A 24,152-nucleotide genomic window follows, 5' to 3' on the forward strand; every position below is an offset into this window, starting at 1 on the left:
AGTGGAACTTTGCTCCACTTGCTGCTCACTTCCAAAAACGCTCTTAGCTCTTGTGTTCATTCCTTTCATTACAATTAGTCAGTCATGTAAGCAGAGATTTTGAACGATGTCTCAAGAACCTTCCTATATCCTCCTTTAGTAGAAGATTGTATCTCAGTTCACCCTTCAGACCTAATCGTCATGGGGATGGCTTGTGACATTTTGCAAAAGTGCCCAGCTCCATGTTTGAATGTTTCGTGCTCCATTTCGAAAAACAATTTGTTATGTATGTTTTATGAAACTTCTCAACTTTGAATGCAAGATTTATTTGATAGACAAATGATGAATCTATTTCACAGTGTATAGCATACTTGCTTATTGAAAGTTGATACATACAGTCATGTATGCTTTTTTAGTCACTGGAGGTTACAATTGAAATTTGTTACTGCTTAGAGCCAGAGGGGTGTTAACAAATATACTTCTACAGTAAATCAACATCGTTCTAGCTCTCAGGAAAAACTTATTTTTCAAGGTCATTGATTCGTAAATAATTACTCGGTTGCAATCACTCTTTTGGATTTACCAACAATCATTTTAGGGTACACTTTATTTTAATTTCGGGGTAGATTCACCCCAGGTAAAATGTATGTATTTTTGCTCTTCTAACTTTTTGAATTATGTTCCTTATTCCTAAACAAGAGACTGCGAAACATCTGATATTGAGTTTGGAGTTTGTGTTTATCTAATTGAAAAGTCAGTTTTTCATTTTTAGTTTATATGTAGAAAAGTTCAGACCTTTGCTTACACTAGTTAAGTAATGCAATGTTTAGGGAAGAAAACTTGCAGATCAACAAGTTATATATCAATTATTTTAAGTATAATTTTGTTCAAACAACCACGAAACACAGCAGTAATACATGCTAATTTAAATTAAATAAACAACACAGGACATTGAACTTTTCAGGGCCAGTCCAATCAAGATGTTGAAGCTTTGACCCACCTTCAAAAAATGAAAGGTGTGTTGGGTACAGAAATCAAAGTGTGACTTCCCTCGTATGTCAGAAAGCAAGTCAAGTGCATGATGGGATTGAAAGGTCAAACATATCAATGTCGATCGGCGTAGAGCAATGAACTTATGTTTAACTTACCGAAAGAGAGGGGGGAAAAATTGTTGCAAAGATAAGAAGTGAGTTCCAAAGGCTTTTTTTCGACAAAACAAATAATGAATTGGAAAGTATCGTATTGCGCTTTTCTACGAGAGTTTGTTGCCATCAGTGGCGTAGACAGGGTGGAGATTTGACACGTTCTGTCAACAAAAAAATGATAGCATCAACTGGGAATGATTAATCCCCTGAATGTACATCATGTTTTGGGACCGAGAAAAGACGCAAACGTAATCACGTCTGTCATGAAATTGGATTTTCCTGTGTCATGTGATGTATAGATTGAATCACCTAATTTTATATACAATGCTTTAAACTGGGATAGTATGTGAATATATGACATATAAAACATATATACTCTTTTCAACTGAAGCACTGTAAAAGTGACCTTATGTAGCTTTGCTTTGGCTGTGGCTTTAGATTTTTATTGTACATTTACTTTGTGGAGGAAAAAATTAAAGAAATTGTGAATAATAGTACTTGAGACCTAATAACATGCCCTTTCCCAGAAGAAGTTTCAATTAACCCCCAAATGTAATACAACTTCACATCCGGCAAATTTTCATGATTGCTTGAAGTAGACGCTTGTTGCTATTTTAGAAACATACGCACCTCATGCAACTATATTCTTTCACAAGAGGGAAAAATATGTTTTATGAACCAAACTACACACTACATCTTTTTAGGGAAAGTTTATTTCTACAGATAGATTACAGGTCATGTGATAAAGTGGACTTTTTACTTTTTTACTAATTAAAAGTGGAAAACCACTACTTCAGGTATTGTGGAAAAACACTCTTCAGTCTTGAATGACATGGGAGTATGTACCGGTAAGTTTTATTAAAAATCATTTTAGGATGGAAAGCTCTGACGATAGACCCTTGAATAGAATGTATCCACCTACACGTATAGCTACTAAACCCATGATCTGTTTAGGCTAAGTTTGTAATAAGTGCTAAATGTGACTATCTCCGTGTGCAGGTATCTAGGCGAAGATTCGATTGGGGATTTCAGTGTAGATCGCGACTCCCAAGCCTATATACCCCAGTGATTCACACAGGGTCCCAAATTCACCCTCTAATTTTAAACTTTTGAGCAACTGCCTACCGGTTGTCTGATGTCATTATCATCTCCAATTGATTCTTTCCCATTTGGTCGAAGAAGAAGAAGCCGCAAGAAGAAGCCGCAAGAAGAAGCCGCAAGAAGAATGTGTCTCGCGTCTCGAGGTATCCAGTCTCCAATGTGAATTGATTGTGACATGTGCTCCAATGTGACTCACCTTTGCAGCTTAAAACTTTGCTCTTTTGATTGACATTTTTAATTCTTCAGTTCAAGCTCTTCATCTCTCTCTCTCTCTCTCTCTCTCTCTCTCTCTCTCTCTTGTTCTCTCCCTCTCCTTTTCTCACATTCTCCTTTTCTCACATTCTCTCCGGTTCTTTCACTCTGACTTTCAAACTCTCTCCTCTCCTCTGCCCATCTCTTCTGTCTGTCTGTATTAATAAATAAAAAAATATTACCACAAACATGCTTGAAAATGTAAACATTCCTATTCAATAAGCTTTTAAAATTGCCATTTGCAGCACATTAAATTTTGTGTTAATTTATTTATTCATTTCGTGGTTGTTGTTGTTGTTGTTAGGGGGGGGGGGGGTCTTTTCTAAAACTAAAGCTCTTTTTTTCTTTCTTCCTCTTTCTGTTTCTCTTGTGACAGACTGGCATTAAAACATGTTTTATTCTCTAATTGTCGGAAACGTTTAGAGTAAAAGATAATTTGTTGAGGAAGAATAAAGAAGTCAAGACCTGTTAGTTGAAGACCCGGTCGATCAGGTGGGTCTCTGGGGAATGTGACATAGGGGGGAAACAGGAAATGTAACAGATTTTAGACAGGAATTGTAAAGTGGCGGAGTGGGTTTCGATAGTCGGTTTGCGCCTGATAGGGGGTCGACGACACGGGGGTACTGGTTTTTATCTCCATGTTGACGTCAAGCTTGACATGTACCAAGCATGGTCTGGTGTATAGAATTGAGAATATTTTATGGGCTCCACACTGACTATTCTAATCCAGAATATGGATTTAAACTTATGAATTTTATATGTGCCTGGGTTCTCTATTTAAATTTTGAAATATGGGGTACAGAGTTAAAATTTGGGGGCCCATGTGATGCACTGTCAAATCCTGATTGCTTTTAAAGGGGAAGTCCACCCTGAAATTAAGTTAGTTTTAATAGGAGTAGAAAAATGAGAGAAACAAGTCAGTGAAAGTTTGAGCAAATTCCGATTAAAAATAAGGAAGTTAGGATTTTTGAAGTTGTGATCAATCAAACACAAATTGGCAACTCTATGACGTATCATGCGAGCTCAACTTCCATTTGCTCAGTACTAAAAAAATCTAAAATTTCATTTCCCCTCAAGAAAAATTTCAACCATACATGCACCCTAAATATAATAATTGCAAATATGTTTCTATACTCCCCCTGCAAGGAACAAATATATATTCCGTCATCAATAACGAAGAAAACATGATTTTATGGAATATTATGCACAAAGCAAATGAAGGAGAGCTCGTATGATAAGTCACAGAGTTGCCAATTTGTATTTGATTGATCACAACTTCAATAATTCATAACTTTCTTATTTTCATTCAGAATTTGCTCAAACTTTCACTCACCTGATTTTCTTATTATTCTGCCTCTATCGAAACAAACTTATTTTGGGGGTGGACTTTCCCTTTAAGCTTTGCAGAGTGAAGGATATAGAACAAATGAGAACGTGTATGGATTAACATGGATCCATTGAAGAGGAAAAAAAGACTTACAAACTTTTTTCTTTTTCTTTTTGAAGCCCTTACCCCTCCCCCCAACATAAAATAATAATAACAAGTTGCTGTATTGCTAGTTGTTACTACATGTAGACTCTGATTACATGTATATACATGTAGGACAATACTGAGAAAAGTTCTGCGCGAGTTAGGGTCCAATTATTTGACGGCTGGAAACTTTCATTAACCCAAACCACTTGTGAAATTTGCCATGTTTCTAGTTTCATAGTATGAGATCAATCATAGTTCATCCTCCAGATAAAGATCACAGTCTGTGGTCATCTGTGTATGAATTAGATATGACACTCACAGACACCATAATAGTATTAACAACAGATCATTGAACCTTCTTGACCATGTCCAAATCGTAAATCGTTCATTGATATCAAGCCATGAAGTAGTAAATGGCATTGAGTATGACATTTTGTAGTATGGCATAAATCTAGTTCATCCTCTAGAATCTAGATAAAGATCACACTCTGTGGTCATTTGTGTATCAATTAGATATGACACTTCCAAGACACTATGATAGTTTAAACAAATAGATCTAACAATTAGGTTATCTTCTTGACCATGTCAAAAGGGTAAACAGTACCTTTAATATCATGCCATGAAACCTAAATCATATCGTACAGTATATGAGACCAGTCATAGTTCATCCTCCAGATAAAGATCACAGTCTTTGGTCATCCGTGTATGGATTCGATATGACACTGCTTGAAGGCTTGTGGTCCTCTGGGAATCGGTCTGTAATCAGCAGCTCATTTGTACATGACATCATTACGATCTGGACATGTGTGTTGCATCGGGTAGAAGATGAATCACCAAAGATTGGTGTGATGATTAGGGGAGATACCAGACAAAAAGAGATCATTTTAGTAGAACTGATTCATGCTGTATCGTCTGCTGACAGCCAGAAAGGCTTAAGAGGTAGTATTGCTCATCTGGTTCTTAGCAGATGATTATTGAGAGAATGATCACCAACTACAAGAGATACCAAACATGAAGAGATGATTCTAGTATTACTGATTCATGCTGTATCCTCTGCTGAAAGCCAGAAGGGCATTTAGAGGCAATATTGCTCCTCTGGTTCTTAGCAGCAGATCATTATATTGAGCGAATGGTCACCAACTGAATCTGAACATCTGTGTTGCATCGGGTAGAAGATGAATCACCAAAGATTGGTGTGATGATTAGGGGAGATACCAGACAAAAAGAGATGATTTCGTAGAACTGATTCATGCTGTATCGTCTGCTGAGAGCCAGAAGGGCATGTAGGAAGTACAGTGAAACCTGTCTATATAAAGACCATCGAAGGGAGACAAGAAAAGTGGTCTTTATAGGCAGGTGGTCTTAATGTACAGGCTCCTTTAGTACATTTTTCAAGGAGAAGCCATTTTCAATGGAAACAAAGAATGTGGTCTCTGTAGACAGGTAGTCTTTCTATACAGGTGGTTGCTGAAGCAGGGTTGACTGTATTGCTCATCTGGTTTGCAAAAGATCATTATATTGAGCGAATGGTCACCCACTACAAAAAGTGATGGGAAATAACTATCCTCACTAAGTCGATATCGGGGCAATTATTTTCACAAGCCAATGGCAGAAGACTATTACATTATGTGATAGTTTTTACAATTACTATGACTGCCAGGATAGGATATATACATTAATCTGTCATTTGTCATTTGACCTCACTTTGACCTCCCTTTGACCAATTTTTTTGCAAGATTCTCTGTATGTGAGATATGACATACTTTATTCTTTAGTCTCTTTCAAATTCTTCTTTATTTTCATTCTACTATTCCTAACTTTTTCTCTTTCACCCCTTATCTCTATTATATCTAGTCCTCTCTTTTCTTCTCATTCCTTTTTATCTTCTTCTTCGTCATCTACTGAAGATAATTCTTGCAAACTTGTTATTGCTTGAATTTTACATTACATTTAAAATGACATTGTAATTCAAGTAAAATTCAAAATGTGAATTGAAGTTTTCAAAAGAGAATATAACAATGCATCAAATTAAAAACTGTTATCTGCCTCCCACTGAAAGCCTTGGCACATCACTAAACCAACTCCAACCCAACCAACAACATGGCTATTCTGGCTAATGTAATCTCTTTGTTTGTTGGGTCTGTTGTTAGGCTGGTGTTGGTTCCATCAGGGTGACTGGGACATAAGAAATAGGGATACTGCTGTCATGGATTTCAGCAATATTCATCCAGTTGAGCTATATTCTCTCTGAATAAGCCCTATAAGGCTATTACAATGACAGATACAGTGATTCCTCAGACACGACTCGATAGGATCACATCATCTGCTGAGGGCCAAAGAGGCATTAGACTCTGTCTTTAAGGATATGAGTTAACGTCTTTCTGGCTCTCAGGCGACGATATACGTTACATGATATTCATCTTTGTAGGTCAGACAGACAGACATCATGTCTCACATCCATTTGCTTAAGGACCTCTCTTTTTCTGTCTAGTATCCTGTGGCTTCTTCGGTAACATAGGACTTCAGATGGTTTTTTTAAGTTCTTTTGGTTGAAAATTGTATTCAAGGCTTCCAGTGATGGGCTCTCTAGACTAATTTTTCTATATTTGATTGTTGGGAATATATTGTGAACCATTAATTGTTTGAGTGTTGTCTAAAGCCCTTGAGACAATGGGCAAACAATAATCGGCAACTGGCAATCACATATACTCTAATAGAAAGGTCATGGGACAGATCTTAAATGGTTACAGAGAGTTAGTTAGGTCTTGCCAGAAAAATTTTCTATCGCTTATTTCATTTACATGACCATTTGCAACAGCCCAAGACCTTAATGCCTACCATACTTCTACAACTTATCAAGTCTTGCCTAGCAGTAATTCCCGAATCGCCATAACAGCACAGTGATCACATACATGTACTTATAATCGTAAACCTGCTAGTACAGAAGTTTATTGAATTCTTAGTCTGTATGCTATGTATTCTGAGGTATTTGGCTGACTTAGGTTATGTAATACTATATATGCAAGAAGCTGATAATTCCTGTAATAATATTTGACCGCACATGGATCCTGCGGGTGTTTACTACATAACGAGACCTGAGAGGGTGCAGAATGATTTGTTAATCTAATTGACACAAATTAAGTCATGATATGTCATTATGTTTCACAATAAACGATCAAGGAGAAAATCATATCCCTTCCAATTACAATCTGACACCGATTCCGCCAAATTTATGATTGCATTGAGACGGTGGCTTCCCCATTGTCTGATGTCGTTGAGAGACCTTTCTATTGATGCGATGTGGTGAGATAGAGTTCTCCCCGTGCCATCCTTCCGTGTGTTTAATCACAGTCTCCTTCGGTCAGACCTGACGACAGACATAAACAGGGCTACATGTTATGTAATTTGTTATTTTAGAAATGAACAAACAAACTTTAGGAATATTAGAAATGAACACATAAAACCAACTCTAGGAATACTAGGATCGAACATCTCTCTTCAAGAAGGGGTGATGGCCCATTTGTAGAGCAGTGGTGTCATAATCGCGCGGTCCCAGGTTCAAAACCAAGTTGATGCTCTACCTCATTACCAAGTCACTCGAGGATTACTTAAAGACTTCAATTCTCTGGCTGTTTAATGCAAGCATATATACACAATTGCTTTCTTAACAATCAGGTAAGACAAACCATCAGCTAACCAACCAAATAATAGGAATCATTCCTGTTTGAAAATTATGTTGTTGCTCGTACAAGAAATTGACATACACTTTTAGTGCCATAGCCGCGGCTTGATTCAGTGATGTTTGCATTCCTGTTAAATGATCAAACACTACTTTGCATACAATTACTAAAATATAAATGACAGAACTCAAAAGGACAACTTGTTGTCAAAGAAATTCATTGTGAATTTGAGTCATTGCCGAAAAATAATGTTTAATCAAAGTGCGAATTTGTCATTGAAGGTGTGGACATGTGGGGGATGGCGTGATAAGCAAATATTAATCGACTACGAGGGTAATGGTAGCCCCGAGATCACCGAGGCGATGATAGTTTGTATCCATTGCGCGAGTAAAGGAGGTTAATATTTGTTTTATATCCCACATCGGCAATAAGGTCTATTTAAAGTGAATTTTACATAACAATAAGAACTGATTCTGCAGACAGTTTAGCTTCAACTAGATTTTACAAAGCGCAACATGCATACATGTAATACAGTCGATGCGCGCTCATTTGACATTGACATTGACTTTGACATTTCGCATAACCTACTTTGCTATGCATATTCAATGGGCAACGGTGGGCAAGTGGGGTAGCAGCAAAAAATTACTTTACAATAAGTACTATCTCAGGTAGATAGCACTTATCTATACCTTTTTCGTGCTCTGTACAATCGCAATGCAAACAACTATACATGAGGGATATAATATTGTTTATGTAATGGAACTATTGTAGTCCATCATCTTTTAAGCACTCCTTTTTTAAACTACTGTATACATTAAAATCTGTATAGGTGACAGGAAAAGTGGTCTTCATAGGCAGATGGTCTTTATGTACAGGTTTCTTTGCGAAAAGGTTGTCAAGGGGGGAAATGTGGTCTTTATATAAAGGTTGTTGCTAAATTAGGGTTCTCTGTAAAAGACACGCAGACATATGTTTCCTTATCATTTCAATGATATACAGTATCTATAGCTTTACAAACATATAAGATAACAAAAAGTATATTTACAGTATGTATTATATCTCCATCTAAATCTAGGTATTGTTATCAGGGTTTTCATCGAAAATGCAATATCATGATGATTATCATTTTATAGGTCCAAGGTCCATGCTTTTTATTAGAAGTGGGAGTGACATGCATCAGTAAACATGCATTTTGTGCGCTGTCATGATAGGTATTTTGTTTATTCCATTTTTGTTTGTTATACTGACAACAAACTTTTTCCAGGTGACTAGTTTTTGACAATGAGGGCTATGTGCCTGAATTTATAGGAGTCATATGATTCAGGGAGTTTGGATGCTAGGTAGAGGATCAAACTTTATTGACACTCAAAGAGGTTGTCGGCAGCTTGGAAACGCACAGTGATTATAGATCAAAAGCTCTTTTAGCTCAAAATGTATGCTGTTTCATAAGAATAGACTATACAATGGTATCTGCAAGGATTATTTGTCTTTTTTTACGGACAAAATAAAATAAATCATCTTGTGTGTTTCTGAGTTGAAAATAATGTTGGTCAACCTAGCTGTTTGGAGGTACAATGTGAGATAATCTGGCAACATTTTTGATGTGGTGTTTTTCTGAATTTTCCACCACTGTAAACGTTTTCTAGAGCTCTTTTAGTATATGTTATTTTTTTTTCTTCTTTTTTTCAAAGTTATTTTTGCAAATTGTTAATAATTTTGTATATTTTTTTAGATATTTGTTTTTATATGGATGGGTTATTAATTTGTTTCACATGTTTTATAAAGAGTAATTTATGTATGTTTAATAATCCCTTCTTGTTCGTACAGGTAATATAGTATGGATGGACCCGCACTCGGCCGCCAGGGCCCTTCTAGGCATGAGCAAGCCTAGAGAAGGCTACTTCAAGCTGGGCCTGAAGAACCTAGCCCAGTCCAGGCATCTGTTAGAGCCAGAACCAGTCCAAGAACCTGAACCTAGGATAGAACTGGAATCAGAGCCGATGGAAGAGGGAGGAGGTAAGATCACCCTCAAACCCTGCGGAGGGGTCCATACTAATTTGTAATTTTTAAGGGTCCCTAGATTGAAATTTATTGGACCTTTATGCATGCCCAAGCCCCCCCCCCCCCCCATTTACATTTCAAATTTAGTGGTCCATATTTGAAATTTGTGGCTTATGAATAGCACCTGACCCTGTACTATTAGCCAAATTACTTAATTCCATACTTAATTCAATAGCTACAGTAAATGAAAAGAAACCAATCCAAAGTTTGTGTTTTTCATTTTGTCAGACTCAAATTCTGTATCTACAGTTATTTGCTCTAAAATATTTAAAATCTTGTCTGCGTGGACACATTATACATGTTAAGAAGTCTTTATCAAGATTTCTTGATAAAGTACATGTAGTTGGTATGCTTAAATATTTGTTCAACCTTTGTACTACATGCAGTATCATCTAATAGAAGGATTTCAATGTTTGTTTATGAATTGGGGAATTTACTGACAAAGATGGATATCAAATTTATTAACAATTTTTTTTTCGTTACTGCTCATGTAAGCTGTTTAGTTCAAATTGTTTGGATTGGAAGATGCTAAACATATCACTAAAAGCTGACTAATAGATCACTAAAAGGTGACTAATAGATCACTAAAAGGTGACTAATAGATCACTAAAAGGTGACTAATAGATCACTAAAAGGTGACTAAAATATCACTAGAAGGTGACTAATAGATCACTAAAAGGTGACTAAAATATCACTAGAAGGTGACTAAAATATCACTAGAAGGTGACTACAATATCACTAGAAGGTGACTAAAATATCAAAAAGATGACAGAAGCTCACTTAAAGGTTACTATAGAAATATCACTAAAAGTTGACTGAATATCACCAAAAGGTGACTAAAACATCACTAAAAGATGACTAAAATGTCACTAAACGGTGACTATAAAGATGTCACTTAACGGTGGCTAAGATATCATTAAAAGGTGGCTAAAATATCATTAAAAGGTTAAACTAAAACATCACTGATATGCGATTAAAAGATCACTAAAAGTTTTCATGTATGCTCATTGAGAATGAAATGTTGATACATGTACCGGTATTAGCATTGTTTAGTAAGGCTCGGTTTCATTTTTTCTCTTTAGATGAAGATGAAGACGGTGTAGATTTGGTTAGTGATCGAGAGACCGGTGAGAAGGTCCGACCACCTGCCGCCAGAATCATCCCCACCTCAACCACCAATTCACATTCAAACTATGGTAATTAAAATCCTTCTTTTAGTATTTTCCAGCTGATGGGTGGTACATTTGCTTTCAAATTTGTGTCTGAGTAAGACTAAACTGCTTTCTAGTTTTACTAATTTCATTAATTTTCATGAGAATGATATTCCCCATTATAATAAACGGAAATTCTTTTTGCCCAATTGATCGTGAGCCCGGCAGCCACTGAGCAGCGCCAGATCGACGTTGCTCTATCCCTTATTGTTGAGCGCCAAACAAGGTAGCAACAACTCCCATCTTTTAACGTCTTTTGGTATGACGCGGCCGGGGTTCGAATCCACGACCTCCCGGTTGTGTGGCGGACGCTCTACTGACTGAGCCAACACTCCGGTGTTTTACATTATGTAAAAGAATAAACAAAAGAATAAACACTTCATTAACGTTTTATTATTTTTGTAATTCTTTAATGTTTAACTTGTTAAATTTCTAATCTTTTAAGATTACTTCACAATCTACATCCATGTGAGTTACCTTGCAGTCTACTCTGCTCATGTTTGTACAAAAAGATTTCATCGAATTGCATATTTCTTAACTGAGATTTTGTCTCCAACCAACACCTAAAGTATATCATTGGAAATAAATTCTGACATGTCCCATTGCGAAAAATGGTTATTCTCCTTCTTAGAAACCTCTTTTGGGTCTTCATTAAAGTTCCTTTTCATTTCAAACTACACATCACATAGTATCAACATAAATTATAATGGATCATATAATAAAATATAAATGACGTGATATGTACACATGTCAACAACAAAATCAAAGGACTAGTTGTCAATCGTTGGTATTAAGAGATTACAGGCACCTGGCCAAATAAAAGAACAATATAAAACGCAACCTCTCATTCCTACCGACCTTTAATAATATTCAAAATGCTTGCCCACTTGGCAGCATGGATGACTAATTTGCGACTAAAATTTTGAATATTGAATTTGAATTTTTAATTTTTAATTTTTAATTTTTAATTTTTAATTTTTAATTTTTAATTTTTAATTTTTAATTTTTAATTTTCAATTTTTAATTTTTAATTTTTAATATTGAATTTCGAATTTTGAATGGATAATTATTACTATATTTTTGATGTTGCAGCAGGCAGAAGAGACGAAGGAATGGAGGGCATTCAGTTAGGAGACGAAGATCTGGGTCCAGTAGACATCACACACGAAGAGGCTCTCAGGAGAGGGAGAGATGAGATACTCATGCGGTATGCTACGAGGGGTAAGCTATTATCTCCATATTTCTGTTTGGACTTTATATACTGGAATTTGGCTCAGTTTGATAGCTTAGCAAATTGTATTCAATTCCATTCAATTCAATTCTTTTATTAATCCAAAAATTCACAAGAATATTGTACATGGAAACTTATTTTGGTCACACATTGTTAAATTACGTAATGTATATATGAGAAACTATTTTATTTGATTTGAATAGTGATCTATTAAGATTAAAACAATATATCTCTGTAATAAAAAAAAATGGGAAATGAGGATCCCCTCATCAAATAAATCTGATGATTTTATACCATCAAAACAGATCACCTTTTTTTCTATCCCAGATCCATTCAGCTGGCTTTAACCATATTTTATCTTTGTTTTTCAGATGATGTAAAAGAGAGCGGAGCCTACAAACACAGCCAATATTACATCAAGTATGGCAATCCTAACTTTGGTGGAATGAGGGGGATTATTACACAGTCGATGTAAGTAGACAAACACTCACTCAAACTCTACCACCCTTTCTCCACCTCCCTCTCTCTCTCTCTCCCTCTCCCTTTCCCTTACTCTCTCTCTCTCTCTCTCTGAAACTTATTCTCGCACACCATCTTTCACTCCCACTAACTCGCTCTCTCTTTCTCTCTCTCTCTCTCCCTCTCTTTCTCTCTCTCTCTCTCTCTCTCTCTCTTTCTATCTCTGATTATTTACATACGTGAAATGCTTGTGGATGTATACTATACACACACATACGTACATTTAAAAGAACTTTATTTACAATTTTTGTTTGTGTTCCTGCTTATTTAAAAGAATGTCTACATTTCTGCCATATACACGTATTATCGTACTCGTATGGTTACACATTAAATTGGATATTTAGTGACCCTTAAAGCGAAGACAAAGAAGTCAGCTATCATCCGAGTAATTCATTGAGCTGAGTTAACAGCTGCTGCCCTATACTTGGCACGTGGCACGGTTGATTCATTAACTCGCGACACAAAAATCAAAGTTTGCCCAAATTTCTCCCAAATTCGTTCCAAATGGGAGTTTCCTTCAATTTATCAAAAGGGATGATCCGATGTCCCATTTCCAGACAAAGATGCAGTTTGTTTCTGTGCCATGAATTATGGATGGGGCTAATGCATATACCCAAGGGATTATTGAGAATGTAGGGTGGGTGAACAAAGTTTATCTTGCAAATTGTCAGGCATTTGATGGTATTTTGACGGTATGATTTAATTGCTTTGATTCAATCAACCTTCATATCTTCAGTAAGTTAAAGACATGTAATTAAAACAGCACCATGATGTATTGCTCAAAAATGCCTATTTTAAGATATGTTCAAATACAATAAATTAGAGTTTTAGTCAAAAGGTGGGTTGCTTTTTGATGAAAATGTCCTTGGTTGATTAAATGGAATTTCTTAGTTTTTTCTTCTGATTGATAATTTGTTTTTTTGTACGTGTTCTTGTCCCAACAACCAATATGATGAATAAGACAATCTTGTGACTGATGTGCTACTTGAATGTGTATCATGGATACTGCCAAAACTAGACTTGATGGAGGAAAGATATATTTGCCTTTTAGGTAGTATTGAAAGACTGTTACACTTTTGAAACTGAACATGTAACCCTAGGTGTCTAACCTCAGATAAGGCAGAAATCAGATAACAGAGAAAATGCTGAAAATAGGGTTCTTCTTTACAGTAGAACTGTAGAAGCTAAGTAAAACATAACATCCAAGGTGGTTTTATTGGAGTATCCCTAAAGCGTTACATATCATTTAAAAGCTTGGAATCAGTAGTTTTCAGAAAAAATATTCCAAACAAAAATGGATCCCGGTGGTTTAGTGTCGGTTTCGAGCTGAGAGGCTGTTTTATCATCTGATACAAGCCAGGAGGGTGCTTGGAATCTGTAGTTTCCAGAAAAAAATATTCAAAACAAAAAAGAATTCCGGTGGTTTAGTGTTGGTTTCGAGCTAAGAGGCTGTTTTATCATCTGATACAAGCCAGGAGGGTGCTTACTCATACATGTTTGATCATACATAGAGTGAGTGCCCTTCTGGCTCTGAACAAACACTGCGGAAGCACCTTGTTTCAGAATGCAATAATGTACAGGATGAAATGTATGTTTGTATCTGTAGGAAACAGAAGATCCGGCAGGGCAAATACATCCCAGGACAGGCACGGAAGAGAAGGTACGAGGACGACTCCGATGGAGAGAGGGAGCTCGAGGAGGAATGGCCTAGGAAACGCAGAGTACCTGGTAAGTACCTGCATCATTTTCCGTTGTAGGAATTGCAGTATCCCTGGTTAGTTGATCGTGTCCCATGGTACCGTAAAAACAGGATGAATAGTCATGGATGAATACAATAAAACATTGAAAAAAGTTTGTTAACATGATGTTTGTTCATTTGGACCCAGAAAGGTGTTAACTCGTACTCTTTTACGCCCTTCTGGCTCAAAAAGATGATTTTTTTTTTTAAATACCCAGGAATGATGCATACCCTTTTCATTTCTTTTACTCATGATAAATGCAACAAAGATAATGGTCAGCATCATCATTTCCGGCGATAGGAAACTCTGCCAAACCTCTTTTCAATTCTTGCCCCTATTCACTCCATTCATTGCTCTTTAATATTCTCTGTTTTACATTGGGTAACGTTGGGTACCGAGTGTCACGTTTTGTGGTAGGTGATATTCTGTGTAATAAATCTTATTGAAAGGAGCACAAGGAAAGGTTAAGTAATGTTATCATGTTTGCATCTCTAGACTAAAGTAAGAAATGAAGAGTAATTATCTGGTAATTATCTGGTAAGAAATGAAGAGTATATTATCTGGTAATTAGGGGGAAGGTTAGATGTTTTCGTCTCGTCAAAATGATATCTAGAATACTAAGCCGTTTGCTAAAAGAGATTAAACCACACATGGAAAGTAATAGATTGGGACTACAGGAATTAGATCAATCAGGTCATATCCATCTACGGTCAGTTGACGGTGAACTGTTAATAAACCAAGTAGAGGAAAGATTTATAGCTTCAGGCTAAAAACATCTTTCATCGGCTCCTTAAGAGAATAGGTTGTTAATCCTAGTGCCAAGATTCTATCAAAGAGAGTCAGTTTTGTTTCGTGGAAAGAAATTAGTCTGTTTTTATTTTGCTGCATATTTTAGAGCTTTATTATTGCTGTGAAATTTATTGCTTTTGCCTAAGATTTGGGTAGCAGGAAGAAAATTAGGTGATAACATTGATTTTAATAGAATATAATTTCAGCCTTTTTAATTTGCGTTTGAATGACACAAGAGGAATCTTAGTAGTTTAAGATGATACACAGGTATGCAGTTGCAGTGCTTTGATTCTAGTCTAACACTAACCCTTAACTTAATCAAACACCCAATTCACAGTTGAAGCTTTATCCCTAAATCTGAGGTAAAATATAGCCCAGAGCAAGTGTTCAGTCACCCATTCACACCAAGAAATGTGCATGGGTGACTGGAAATGGACTTTGATCGGTTATGAGTGTAATATTAGTCATTGAAGCAAAGGCAAGGGTTAGGGGAATTTAATAGTCAACCCTCCATCTATTCTGAAACCAAATCGCAACCCTAAATCTTTATCTTTGACAGAAATAAAGCCCAGAGCGAAATTCAGGTCGCCCATTTCACACCAACAAGTGTGTATGGGTCACTGGAACTGGACTATATGATTGGCTATGAGTGTAATATTAGTCATTGAAGCATTGAAGCGAAGGTTAGGGACTGGTTAGGGACTGGGGCTTATTAGATTGGGTTTGGCGCCAGGCTGAATGGACCTAAGGGAGTTGGTGTGTAACTGTATGAGATCATTGGGGTATTTTTAGACCGGTGAGTTATCCTGTTTTACGGAGGTCTTGTTTGTGTAGTGGGTGTGCTTTAATTGCTATACCAAAGGCAAGGCTTTAGGTCATTTAGTTGACAGTGTAAGGTCTGGTATGGGGTGGGAAAGCTTAGATTGGACCATGACCTGGTTTATAATGTCATTGGCAGGTCGTGGGAGGTGGGGGCATCTTGAAAGCTGACCTGATGTGGAAATTATTAGTGTATGCAAGGTGGATATTATTATGCATATATATGCTCTACATTGTATCCATAAGGAATTAAGTGAAAGTGATATTGAGTTGGGGAATAACAGAAATTCTCACAGGATGAAACAAAACTTACCCAGCATGTTTAAGACTTCAAATAGATGATTCATGCTAAATGAATTTGGTAGAAATTGTGTAATTGATAGCTGAGTGATGAGCAGAGAAAGATGAGGAAATGGGTGTATTGTACCAGCTCACTGTAAATACCACATGCTGCTCCCTTTTTTTTATTTTGCTTTTTATTGAATCTGTCACGTTTTCATTTATTTATTTTTTCATTAGTCTAGGGATTCAAACATCCTATTAGAATACACGTGTACATGTAAGAGAAGGGATTCAGAATTGATTGAAACTATCCTCTCTTTATTATGCACTTTCCTCACCGGAACTCAAGTTTATCTTAACTTGTCCCCAGTGTTTCAGAGAAGAAATGTCTGTGATGATGATCACATAAATGATCACATAAATATATTTACTGACATTTAGACTACTTGCATGGTTTGATAAACACACATCTTGCTTACCATCCTATCTTTCTAATTGCCTTCTTTCAGGGAGACTGGAGAGACGGTTAGGAGAACGAGAGACCAGTAGGCAGCACCGCTCACCTCTCCAACCACCACACAGCGAAGACGAGGCTGGCCGGAGCTCCGGGGACGATGATGAGGAGGAGGAGGAGGAGGAGGAAGGGGCCAACTTGGAGGCCGAAGTCAGGCATGCGTTGAGAGATGGGAACGAAGGCAGACATAAGGTGTCAAGAAGAATGTACGCTGATGAGATAGATGACGAGATTAAGAAGATAAGGTAAGATCATATGGAAAATAAAGAAGACTTTTGATAGCTGTGGCTCTACTCTTTCTTCCCCAGAACCCATTTCAGCACATCTTGTCTGTGATGTTATTCCCATCAGAAAAGCAAGTTTACTTAGATTCAAATCCTTTTTTTTCCATTCGTGACTGATTCATTCTTAAATAACTGCCCCCAAAGATGTACAATAATGGGATCTTGTGAGATTTCATTGTTTAGAGTTTTCCCACCTCTCCCTCCTATTCCTTCCAATATTGATGCACACATGAATGCTTAACTCTAAAATGCCTGTAAGAAAACCACTGTGAGCGATCTATCTGCCATCAAAGAGGTAGGAAGAATATCTGCGGAGTAGATTAAGTTTCAGCAAGGAATGAATAGAGAACCTTTATGTCTATAGTCTTTCTATATTCAGAGTTTCTCACCCTGCCCTCTCATATCTTCCGATATTGATGCACACATGTTTTAACTCTAAGATGCACTTTAAAAATACCATTGTCAGTTATTGTTAGTTAGGAAAAGAAAGCCTAAGATTCAGCAAGGAACAAAGAACCTTTGTGGTTATAATGTGTCTATATTTAGAGCTTCTCACCTATCGCTCATATTCCTTCCTTTGTTGTTTCCTGTCCTACCTGTTTTGAACCTTACACTGCTATCACTACACAATCAATATGAAACTGTCACGCTTCATTTGCGAATTGACTTATTAGTTATTACAATCATTCTGCTTATTTTACTCTAGCCAGCCTTGCAATTTCTGCAACCTTTTTAAATGGTAGCCAAGCTTTTCCCTCAGATTTAGTCAGCTGTATCATGTACATTTATCTTTGTACAATGAAGTTTGACTCTGCTCAAGCTGCACTTTTTCTATAAACATAATGTCAGATAAAAGATGTTGATACAAGATAGGTGGGGAGTTTATTAAGAACAAACGAGTTGGTGGACAGATTTATGGTGAAGTAGAGGAGATTGAATATGTCATTCTCCCGAGAGAGCCTCCTCTTCACACTGTCTTATATTTAGAATGTTAGAAGTGTGTTGAAATGTTGCTTTGAATGGTCATCTTCCTGTGGGTATGTGGAAGATAGTTAGCGAGTGAGATAACCATCCATCAAATAGTTAGTACAGTGTTGGAAGCTTGATGAAAACCATCTGTATGACTTCAGATTTTGGTTCGGTTTTCCTTTCTCTGTCTCCCCCTTCCACCCCACCCCAACTCTCTCCCTTCCTCCTTATTTCTTTCCAAGTCCTCCCCTCCCTCTTCCTCTACACTGTACCTCTCTAGCTTTTACTCCCCCCCTCTCTCTCTCACTCACTCTTCCTCACCCTCTCTATCTTCTCCTCTCAACCCCCTCTCCATCTTTATACCTATCTCCCTCTCTCTCTTTCTCTCTCTCTCTCTCTCTTTTCCCCTCACTCTTTATCCCCATCTCATCTCTTTCCCCTTCCCCTTTCAAGCTCTGTCACTCTTTCTTTCTTTCTCTTTTTCAATGTCTCTCCCCCTCCTTATTCTCTTCCCACGTACTCCCTCCTTTCCCTCCCCTCACCCCCTTCCTCTGCTGACCCCATCCCTCCCTCCTTCACTTCCTCCCTACTGCTTTCATCTCTTTCTCTCCCTTTTTCTTTGACTCCATCTCTTCTTCCTCTCTATTTTACTTTTATTTCTCCCTCTAACTCAAGTCTCTCCCTTTTCTATCCTTGTTTTTATTACATATTTTTGAGAGTAATCATACATGTGTTCGTGTTGGGTATACAGTGGATGTTGAATCAAAGACTGAACTGTCCCTTTCCTCCAATATATTTGTATAGCGTAAAACATGCATTTGAGTTGTAACAGGCAGCTCACTGCTGAGTACCCCTGCCTGCATTCACCCTGAGTTACACCTCGCGTGCTTGGCGCCAGGGACACCTAGCTAGCTAATATTTGTGGTGGAAATTGGGCTCATTTCCTCCACTTGAGCGCAAACCCATTAGGGAATATCCCGTCTGCCATGATACCAGGTCATGTGACCTGAATGTGTCGCTGTTGAAACATGAGCCTTTAACGGCGCTTTGCCGAGGATGTGCTGGCTGAGTTTACGACGAGTAAAAGTTCAATTGGGCAAATTACTTTTGACATTTACCTGTTTTGTGATGTTTTGCTTTATAGCAGAATGTCAGTGTAAATGCATTGGGAAATTGTTCCAACTGTACTTGCTTTTCTTGTTCAGTAGTCATCTCACTCTCTATCGCTCCCACCCTCTCTGTCTCTGTCTCTCTGTGTCTTTTTTCTCTCTCTGTCTGTCTCTCACTCCCTCGCTCTTTGTCTCTATATGTCTCTCTCTTTTTCTCTCTCCCTCTCTGTCTCTCTCCCTCCCTCTCTCTCTCTCTCTCTCTCTCTCTCTCTGTTTGTCTCTCTGTCTCTTTCTCTTTGTCATTCTCCCCACCCACCCTCATCTCTGTTTCTATCTTTGTCCATTTCAAGCACACTGTGTTAGGAACTGTCAGTTCCAATAATAATGCAACCATAATTTTGCATAGAAAATTGACTTAATTTGCATGGAATCTTTTTCTAAAATAACCTTAAACATATTTCCAATTTGATGATTCTAATGCTTATTATCATTTGTAAAAGTTCCTGTAATCAAACACTATGTTCGTGTAGTAACTCAACAGGAATTGATAGTGTAAGCTGATGTTTTGCTTTTTCTATTCATGCATCTCTTATCATGTTAGGACTGTAGATCAAAAGTTATTGAGCCAAACCGCAAAATGTGTGCAATCGCCCTGATAGGAAAGTGGAAATATCTGGTCAGTTCGAAAACATTTCCTCAATTTAATTAGAGTGAAACTGTCAATCAAGAATTGGAGCCATGCTGTGCGATGACTAAGTTCTTAATAAAAGTGAAGCGATAGATTCCCTTTCTTTTTCTGAATTCGAATTAGACACATCAACAGATTAAAAGGATATTGCAACAAATGGCAGTGGTAGGACTAGTCAAAGAAAGGCAAACTGCTTTTGTTCATCAGAAGAAATTGGAGTTTGTTGAAATCTTGTAGAAGTAAGGTAGAAAGAAATAAACTTAGAGAGAAATGACACAAAATGGGAAAAAAATATTAAGACTTGGCATCGGCTCAGACTCCATATTGAAAAGTACATTTTGAATGAGTTGAAGTGAGAAGTTACCATTCTAGATAGATTACATAGACATCCCCCCCCCCCCCCCCCCCCCCAGCCCTGAGAACAAATAACAGAGGGAAAACATTACATGTATTTGCAATGTATTTTTTTATTAAATGAAGTACCATCTGACTCTTCAAACAGCCTTTCAAAGTACTGAGTCGAAAATGAAAATGAAAAAAATGATTTAAATGGGACATACATGTACAAGGACGTGAAGTTTGAGCCGATATTTCCTAAGTAGCGTGCTTTCCCTTTGAGAAACCCAGATATTATGACAGCAGTAATGAAGGAGGATCTGTTACAAAGTGAAATAAGATACGGATATTAGGTTGGATAGATGTAGAGGAAGAGAGTGTGTGCGTGTGATGAGGCCTGCCTGCCTGCCTGGAGGGGGGAGTCTGCACAGAGAGAGTTTGTAGCCACTTGAGAGAGAGAGAGTTACGTCACCGGAAGTTGCTTCTGATTGGTCGGGCATTACACCGTGCTCCAAAATAGTTCCTTCCCATAGAGAATGTACACGAGAGGGAACTGGTTGGAGCCCCATAAGTTAACGTATGACCCATCTCGCATACGGGTAGATGCGCATGTCACAACTACCCTGATATGCTATGGGAGGGTTGGGATCTCTCGTAACAGTACTTAACAATATCCTCTCTTGTTCTTTGAAATAGCCGAATGAGTCTTTTGTTTCAATTGGATGTCAGCAAATATATGACTTGACAGCTCTGTGCACGAGTCCCTTGATTACAGACTGTTATGGGTTGCTGTAAATGGAGGAATTTCTTTTTCTCTTAACTTTGAAATACATACATTCAATAAATATTCATACAACAACTTGTTCATTTTATGTAGCAAAACCTGTATATAAAGGCTGCTTAAGGCTTTAAGGAAGAGATGACAAACAGTGTTTTTATAAGCAGGTTGTCTTTATGGACAGGTTGCTTTAGTGCATGATGTTTCAATAGGAAATAATCTTCAAGGAAAACATACAGGTGGTCTGAACTTCTGAAGAGATGGGTGGTTGCTAAAGCAGGTTTCACTGTACTCTGAAAATATTTTATGATGTGATAAGAGATGTGGTACCATAAACCAGGAAAATTTGTGGATTTTGCGAGAGGTCCAAATTTGCCAAAGTTGCATGCTTCAAACCAATCAAATCACAAAAAAAGATTTGTACAGTTTCAAAAAGCGCCTGACAAATAAGGCTGTCATTCACATTTCTAGAGTTTTATTTCATGGCAGTTCCTGGCTCGGCATTACTATGAATGGGAATTCTGTTTACATCAGATGCTTCAATAAACTCGGTTCAAATTGATTCAATTTGATCATTTTTTTCTTCTTCTTCTTCTTTCTTTTATGTACCACAGAGAAACCGTAGAGGTCCAGCAAGCCACCGAACAGGTCATGACCGATGCACGGGAGAGACTACGACAAACTCAAGGCCAAGGTCAAGAGAGGCTGTCGGTCAAGAGTCGTCTCGGAGCCCTCGTCGGTCATTCAATAACCCCTGCCCCGTCCATGGAGAACTTGAAGGTGATCCTGGACGTCAACGATCGCCTCTCCGATGCCTGGCAGAGCAGCGGAGATGAGGAGGGAGGCGAGTCATTCCACGAGGAAGTGGACTACGAGAGCGATGAGCTTGACCTCGGGAGTGACCTCAGGTCAAGGTTAAGTCGAAGGCAACCCGAGATGTCGCGGTTTAGACCCGGGTTCAGAGATTCTGACACAACACCAGCCTTCCTTGAGAATCTTCCTTCCCTTCAAATTGAGATCAGAGAAGAACTCTAAATATCACAATGACCTGACCTGACATGATGATCTTTCTCTAGGTCAACTGATTCATAGATCTTGATTCCAAGCAATGTTTAAGTTCATTCTTTTTATTTATAATTGAATGTCTTTTAAGGTGATCTGAGCATTATCCTGCCAAAATTACATTTCGGGGTCCTGTCTTAGAGTACAAGAGTTCTTATTGATTTGAATCTATTGTATTTTAGATGGACATTAATCACAGCTCTTTATAAAAGATAAAAAGTTTGTGGAGCTTTACATTACATCACAAGAATGTTTGGAGCTTCTTCTTTTTTTCTTTTTTTTCTTTTTCTTTTTTTCACAAGTTATCCAAGTTTGATGAGAGGGATTGTCTCAATAACAAAAAGCAGTTGTAATGAAAGAATGATCATTCTTACTAGGTTATTTTAGATGATATACCATTGTAAGATTGGTCATTTGGTTTATAGCTAGCGTATTTATTATACTGTTACTCTATGGAATACCTCTTCTTCTTTTTTTGTAAACATTTTTTAACAATTTTTTGTTGATCAATACTTTCTTCCATTATGAGTCAGTGCAATTAAATTGGATTCATTTAAAATCACAATGAATCAAGATTTTGATATTCAAATATATCCTTTTGTGAATAAAGCATTGTAAAATGAACGAGACGTACAATGTACATAGACCTAGGGATGCATTTTGTATAGATTCTAGATTTCATATCTTTCATACATTTTTCTGTATATAATGAGTAATAAAAATACTGAACCTCTTTTTGTAATATTTTGTATAAAAGATGAGGAAAAAGAAAATTCCTGATTGGGAATATGCAAGTAATTTTTGGTATTCTTTGTTAATCTGCAAAATTAGCAGTAATTTATGTTTGCATTTTGATTATTTCGTGATTTGTTTTACCTCATAGGTATAAAAGTTAGTATTCATTTATGCTTTAAGATAAGCTACCCGGTGACCTTTGGCTTTCCCTCCTATCTGAGGGACTTGGTTATTGGGGATTAATGCTCCTTACAAGAGAGAACTAGCATATTGACTTTGTTTGCAAACTTGGGACCTTTTGGTTACGATACCACTACATTACAGCAGATCATTAATTTGTCCTGCTTCCTAACATTAATTTTTTCTATTTTGGTCCATAGTTTCTTGATACTCCCTCCTTTTAACCACACATCCTTAAATGGTTTTGGTAGCTTACTTGTATCTTCAAAATATATTGGCATGTAACGACATGTCAGGACATGTCAGGACATGTCAGGAATGCAAATAGCATAATTGTTTACAAGAAAGAATTTATTACATATAGGAAGAACAATTATAAATACCCTATTACTTTACCTAGGCTTATTCTTGAGTAAATGAATATAACAAAAAATAAAAATAAATGATTTTTATTTGACCACCGATTTCTGAAATTAATCTGTTGTCAAAAGACAGTGTAGTCAAAAGACAGTGTAGTTTTGTAGATTGTCAGAACCCCGGTTTCTGAAATTAGTCTGTCGTCATGACGATGTAGTTTCGTAGAACTTTCGGGGAAGACTTCAGTGAAAGCTATGTGCCATGTTAAATCACGTTTTTGTTTTTAGAACTTGTGTGGAATAATTTGTTAAATACCTGAAATAAGAATCGGATTAAAATGGTGTGTGCAATCTACACCGCATTTCTTTTATTGCAGTAGGAGTCTATCATAACTGTTTAATACACATCAGTCAGCATCTTTGCATTCAAACATGTAGGTCACATTTTGACATCTTGAAATTTGAGTTCTTTTATCAATGTATATGTTCATTTACCCACGGAAATGGGTTGTTATCCAGCTTAATTTATCAAATTCAGTGAATCGCTTTCATTGAGTTATACCTTGGTTCGTACCATTTTATAATTAGTTTCTTACAGGATACTTCAAAGTATTGTAATTCTGTACTTTACATATTGTTTGTTCTTTAAAATATACCTCATGAGACTGTTTAATGGCTTGTTTTGGTTTTATTCTTTTTAAGGAGGATGAAAATTTAATTTTATGAAAGGTATGTCAAAGAATGATGATTGTAAATAAACAGCCAAGAGAACAAAACTTTCAGTGTGAAATCTGTATCTGTACATGTATATCTAAATTTATAATCATTATCACCATCGTAATCATTATCATCCTCATCA

The 24,152-nt window shown here is 37.0% G+C and overlaps 1 protein-coding gene across 2 annotated transcripts in view; it reads left to right on the forward strand.

Annotated features, from left to right (window-relative positions):
- The window catches only part of LOC754170 (nuclear cap-binding protein subunit 3), a 60,862-nt gene extending 36,793 nt beyond the window's left edge, over nucleotides 1-24,069 (forward strand). The window contains exons 5-11 of one of the 2 annotated variants that reach the window (XM_030991747.1): nucleotides 9,459-9,647; nucleotides 10,775-10,888; nucleotides 11,999-12,124; nucleotides 12,506-12,605; nucleotides 14,260-14,381; nucleotides 16,792-17,041; nucleotides 21,575-24,069. In XM_030991747.1, coding sequence (XP_030847607.1) covers nucleotides 9,459-9,647; nucleotides 10,775-10,888; nucleotides 11,999-12,124; nucleotides 12,506-12,605; nucleotides 14,260-14,381; nucleotides 16,792-17,041; nucleotides 21,575-21,995 — 1,322 coding nt within the window. In that variant the 3' untranslated portion in view covers nucleotides 21,996-24,069. Of the gene's footprint in view, nucleotides 1-9,458; nucleotides 9,648-10,774; nucleotides 10,889-11,995; nucleotides 12,125-12,505; nucleotides 12,606-14,259; nucleotides 14,382-16,791; nucleotides 17,042-21,574 lie in introns of both variants that reach the window. The other variant, XM_030991746.1, reaches the window with a different exon arrangement.
- Nucleotides 24,070-24,152: the final 83 nt, after the last annotated feature.

This window comes from Strongylocentrotus purpuratus, unplaced genomic scaffold, assembly GCF_000002235.5.
Source record: "Strongylocentrotus purpuratus isolate Spur 01 unplaced genomic scaffold, Spur_5.0 spur5_scaffold_2, whole genome shotgun sequence".
Classification (NCBI taxonomy): domain Eukaryota; kingdom Metazoa; phylum Echinodermata; class Echinoidea; order Camarodonta; family Strongylocentrotidae; genus Strongylocentrotus; species Strongylocentrotus purpuratus.